The 5,710-nt window shown below is 40.1% G+C and overlaps 1 protein-coding gene across 1 annotated transcript; it reads left to right on the top strand.

Moving 5' to 3' along the window:
* Positions 1–2,475: 2,475 nt before the first annotated feature.
* LOC100473409 (olfactory receptor 6C2) lies at positions 2,476–3,414 on the top strand. Its single transcript, XM_002930822.3, has one exon. It carries the CDS (start codon positions 2,476–2,478, stop codon positions 3,412–3,414), a length of 939 nt encoding a protein of 312 aa, XP_002930868.3.
* Positions 3,415–5,710: the final 2,296 nt, after the last annotated feature.

Genomic DNA, 5,710 nt, shown 5'->3' with positions numbered 1-5,710 from the left:
AATCCAGCTCAACTCAGGGGACCGGCTGAAAAAGGTGTCCCCTACTCCTCCGCCATCTTAACCTCCCCTATCCCCCCAAGGACTTTTTAAAGTAGTTTTCAGCATGCGTGTTGTGGATGGAGGAAACGAACAGGGTCGTAAGTGTAAAAACTTGTTTGTCCAGAGAAAATCAGAACATCTGCTTTTGCAGAACTAGAGAGGTTTCTTAATTCCTCTTTGCTCTTTAAAATGTATTATCTTCCTTTTAGTTTCCCAGCATAGAAATGTTTCCTAATTTTAAATTAGATTGGTATTTTTTATAAGTTCAGAAACCATATATGTACATATATGGTGTGTATAGGTTCTTGGGGGCAAGGGGTGAGGAATACACTTATTTGATGCTAGTAGTAGGTTTTTGTTCAACTGGGAGGCTCACTAAGGTCATTTGAGGTATAGCTTCCTAGTGAAACAATGAAGAATGTCAGAGGTAAGTACTGGGGTGTTTTGCAGTCAACCTCCAAGAGATCAAAAATGTGGGTGGGACCATTTTATGCATCGTTAATTTGGTGCAATCCCATGTACAGTGATTTGATTGGCACACAGAAACAACTTTCTTTTTATTTCTTTTACTATTTTTTTAAAAAAAGATTTATTTATTTATTAGAGAGAGTGAGGGGGAGAGAGAGAGAAAATGAACAGGGAGGGCAGAGAGAGTCCCAAGCAGACTCTGTGCCAAGTGCATAGCCCAACATGGGGCTTGATCTCATGACCCTGAGCTCAGGACCTGAGTTGAAACCAAGAGTGGTAGGCTTAACTGACTGTGTCATCCAGGCTCCCCTATTTTTTTATTTTTAGAGAGAAGAGACAGAGAATGTGCAAGAGGGGTGGGGTTTAGAGGGAGAGGGAGAGAGAATCTTAAGCAGGCTCCATGCTCAGCATGGAGCCCAAGGTGGGGCTTGATCTCATGACTCTGAGATGATGACCTGAGCAGAAATCAAGAGCCATACACTAAACCAACTAAGGCACCTGGGTGCCCCTGAAACAACTTTCTAATCGCTTTCTCTAGACCTCTCCTCTGCCTATTTCTGTCTCTCATTTATCTATGCAGTGTCTGTCTATATATTTATATACCATATGTCTCAATTACCATTGGTAAACATTCCATTTTTTTTTATATCCCCAGTGTTTCAGTACAAGTATATCCTATTTGCAAGCTATTTGTCTCATAAACCCAGGTTAATGTCCCTTTTTCTATCATGATATCTGTAACTTGGCAAGGTACCATACTAAACCTATTCATGATGGGAGTAGATTTTACTCATTTAAACCTCACAGTAACCTTATGATGTACTATTCCTGTTAACTCCACTTCATATTAGGCACTGGGAGTACAGACAGAGTAAATGACTTGCCTAAGAACACTCACCTAGATGACAGAGGTATGACATGATCCCAGACAAACCGTTCCAAGGTCCATACACTTAATGCCTCTGCATTATTGAAACATGTATTACACTTCAGTTGTCATGAAGGAAGGAAAGCAAGGTATGTCTTGGTGTCCTTCAACTCTTTGTACTTTTTACCCATGGTTTTCAAATTATAATATTTTAACATAATAGCCCTCTCCGCTAAAGCCTTTTCTGCTGAGCACAGATATGGAAAATAAGGGAATTACAGAGGCACTTAGAAAAAGTCTGGAGGAAGAGCCATTGAAGGACTATTTTCTGGGAGAAATCTAACTTGACCTTTAAATAATGCCTAGTTTACTAGAGGAGAGATCTGGAGAATCTTGGTAGGGCATAACCAACATCCTCCATATATTTTGCATTTTATCAGGTACCACAACTTGAAGCAGAGGAATTTTAGGATTTAGTTTCTGAATACAAAAGTTTTGGATTAAAGAGATGCTACGACCCATCAAAGTAGAGCTCAAAAGTTCTTAACTCCTGACCTAATAGGGTAAATCTCAACCAAAGCATGGGCTTAAAAATTGAATGGAAAACGAGTGCTGTGAATTGGGAGACCCTGGAATATTTCAAAACATGGAAGTAGCAGTAATTTTCGAGAAAACTGCCAATAAGCTGAAATTCCCAGTAGTATATTTCAGTAGAATTGAGAGAATTACCTCATCAAAACCTGATCATCAAGTTATAGAAGGGGGGTGCCTGGGTGGCACAGTGGTTAAGCATCTGCCTTCGGCTCAGGGCGTGATCCCGGCATTCTGGGATCGAGCCCCACATCAGGCTCCTCCGCTATGAGCCTGCTTCTTCCTCTCCCACTCCCCCCTGCTTGTGTTCCCTCTCTCGCTGGCTGTCTCTATCTCTGTTGAATAAATAAATAAAATCTTAAAAAAAAAAGTTATAGAAGGAAATGCATGTAACTTGATCTGCTTGGTATTGCTAGACACTGTCTGATCCTGTTATATTTTGACATTGCTCCTCAGATCCAATTTCTGTGACATTTATGTGAAGATTGGGCAGTGGTATGAAGCCAGTGATGAGAAATCATTCAGCAGTAACAACGTTCATCTTACTGGGTTTGACAAATGACCCACAGCTAGAGATTTTGGTTTTTATCTTTCTGTTTATCACATATATATTAAGTGTAATTGGGAATCTGACCATAATTTCTCTCATCTTTGTGGAATCTCATTTGAAAACAGCTATGTATTTTTTTCTTCAAAATTTCTCTTTCGTAGAAATCTCATTCACAACTGCCTGTGTCCCCCCATACCTGTACATCATATCAAGTGGGGACAGAACCATCACTGTCAAGGCTTGCTTCAGCCAAATCTTTTTTATTGTCCTCTTTGGAGCTACAGAATTTTTTCTCTTGGCTGTGATGTCCTACGATCGCTACATGGCCATCTGCAAACCCCTGCATTATGTGACCATCATGAACAGTAGAGTCTGCAGGAATCTCATCCTCTGTTGTTGGCTATCTGGCTTATTGATTATCATTCCACTGCTTGTTTTGAGTCTCCATCTGGAATTCTGTGACTCTGATATTGACCATTTTTATTGTGATGCTTCTCCAATACTGAAGAATTCATGTTCAGATACTTGGTACATAGAACAGCTTGTTGTAGTCTGTGCTGTGTTGACCTTCGTAGCAACCCTTGTATGTATATTTCTGTCATACATATACATCATTAGGACAATTCTAAGATTACCTTCTGTCCAGCAAAGGAAAAAAGCCTTTTCCACCTGTTCTTCCCACATGATTGTGGTTTCCATGACCTATGGCAGCTGCATATTTATGTATATCAAGCCTTCAGCTAAGGATGAAATGGCCATTAATAAGGCAGTTTCTCTACTCACTATATCTGTTGCCCCTATGTTGAACCCCTTCATTTATACCCTGAGAAATAAACAAGTAAAGCGGTCTTTCCATGACACCCTTAAAAGACTTGCATTTCTTTCACAGAAATATTAGATTGTCATATTGGGTAGTTAAAACAAAAAACAATTTATTGTATATCAATATGAAATCATATGTTACAAACCATTTACAATTCAGCATATAGGTGGAAATTGAGTTATGGGAGTTGTGTAGTTCTCATAATATTGAGGAACCATTAAAAAAATTGAGAAGAAAGTCTAAGGAAACATTGTGATGGGCCCAGCATTATGCAGGTGGATATTTCTACCTTTTCTGGAAATTCTATGTCTTCCTAATCTACATTTCAATCAATTCTTCTTAGTTTTGTCAGGAATACATTAGTCATTAGTCTTGTGTGTTGAGTCTATTCCATCCTGTCACTGCTTTCCTCTCCTTGCAACACTCCCTCTTTCAAAGTATTTTCTCTTTTCAGGACGATAAGAACATTGATTTTTAGGACACATAAGCTCCCTCCACCTTCAACTCTGCTTTCTTAATGCTACCTCACAAGAAACAGGTGCATTTGAACAAAATTCTGATAATCATCTTTGCCTGTTCTAATCTGAACTTATTAAAACATGTGCAAAAAGTCATTGCATAAACAAAAATGTAGCCAAATAGTCTTTATTGATAATTGATAGGCTTTCTCTTCTGAGTAATTGTTCCAAAACCAACTAATAAGCCTGGTAAAACACAAAAATCATTGACTTAAAAACATCAGATTGTGGCTGAAACAATTAGGACCAGAGGGGCTGAGATTATGCAAAGGGAAGAACTGTGGAAGGATGAACTAATTGTAAATAGCTGCTTTAACTCTTGAGGGCATTTTCAGATTCCTGACTCTGGTGGATTAAAGATACTTGCAAGTTATTTGCTACTTTCTGGATCGGAAGATATACTTCTTTCCTCTTTCCTTTAATCTTGACTCTCTTTACGACTTGATTTTGACCATGAAAATGTGGTAGAAGTGAAGTTGTATCACTTGAGAAATTAGGTCTTTGGAGACCTGTAGCTTTCATCTTCTTTTTGGGAACAGATGCTTTGGGGGAACCCAGTTGTTAGGTGAGCAGTTTGAATACCTTGAGATTGCCATGCAGTGAGGAGAGAGATACTTGCAGAGAGGCTACGTGGAGAGAAATACTTGCTCAGTCCCCATCTCATTCAGCCATCTTAGCTTTGGTGACATCTGATGAAGAAGCCATCTTGGACATCAGCTTTGATGATCCTTCACATGACTCCAAATCCACTCACCACTGATTACAACTAAATGAAAGACCCATGTGAGAACCACCCAACTGTCCTGTCCACTCCTAGAACTGCAAGTGATAAACAGTTGTTTTATCCACTAAAACGTGGAGTGATGTGTTACACAGAAGTAGGTATTCAAAAATAGGGTCCAGAGTAAATGCTTTGCCAGGGAAACAGCAGATCTTTTGGTGGTCTTATAAGGCTAGAGAAACCATATTGGACACTGGAGGGGCCTGAATGAAAAGTCTTCAAGCTGTACATTTTTTAGTTTTTTCCCCAATTCTGTATGTACAATATATCCAAAAAATGTTAATTAAAAACTTGAAAAAATCCCCAAAGATTGGATGTAAAAATAATGGATCAAAAATATGAGCCTGGAGTATAGGAGGTGGAGCGGTCTGCTGGCTTTGCTGCCCTCCTCCTCTTCCTGTGCCTTTCCAGAGGAGGAGAGCTGTCTCTTTAAGCAAGAGCCTGCATCTGGGGTTGGTCTCCTTTCTTTCTTTTTTTTATAATAATTTTTTATTATGTTATGTTAGTCACTATACAGCATATCCTTAGTTTTTTATGTAATGTTCCATGATTCATTACTTGCATATAATACCCAGTGCACCATGCAATATGTGCCCTCCTTACTACCCATCACCAACCTATCCCATTCCTCCACCCCCCTCCCCTCTGAAGCCCTCAGTTTGTTTCCCAGAGTCCATAGTCTCTCATGGTTCATTCCCCCTTCTGTGGTCCCCTTTCTGAAGGTTATCAGCACAGATCCAGTTCCGTTGTCCGCAGCCCCTCTCCCCCAAGGCACTCAATGCGTGGCTTTGGTGGCACCCGTGACACACACGTCTCTCCCTTCTCCTCAGCCGTGCAGGTCTCTGCTCCCAGCTCAGCAGTCTGGTAACCCTGCAGCTCTACCTTCCTCTTCCTTCCCCAGCCTGAGGTCTGAGGGCTTGTATCAGATCCCTGTTTTGTATCTCTGAGACTTGGGGCCTACTACACTCTTAACACTGATTTAGAAATGGGAAAATTATCTTGGAACCATTAAAGGAATGAATAAGTGGTCAAAAATCTCACCAAACACTTCCAGCTTGCATGGTTGAAATAA

The sequence above is a fragment of the Ailuropoda melanoleuca genome, chromosome 15, assembly GCF_002007445.2.
Source record: "Ailuropoda melanoleuca isolate Jingjing chromosome 15, ASM200744v2, whole genome shotgun sequence".
NCBI classification, from domain to species: domain Eukaryota; kingdom Metazoa; phylum Chordata; class Mammalia; order Carnivora; family Ursidae; genus Ailuropoda; species Ailuropoda melanoleuca.
This window is presented reverse-complemented; position numbering and strand designations above follow the sequence as displayed.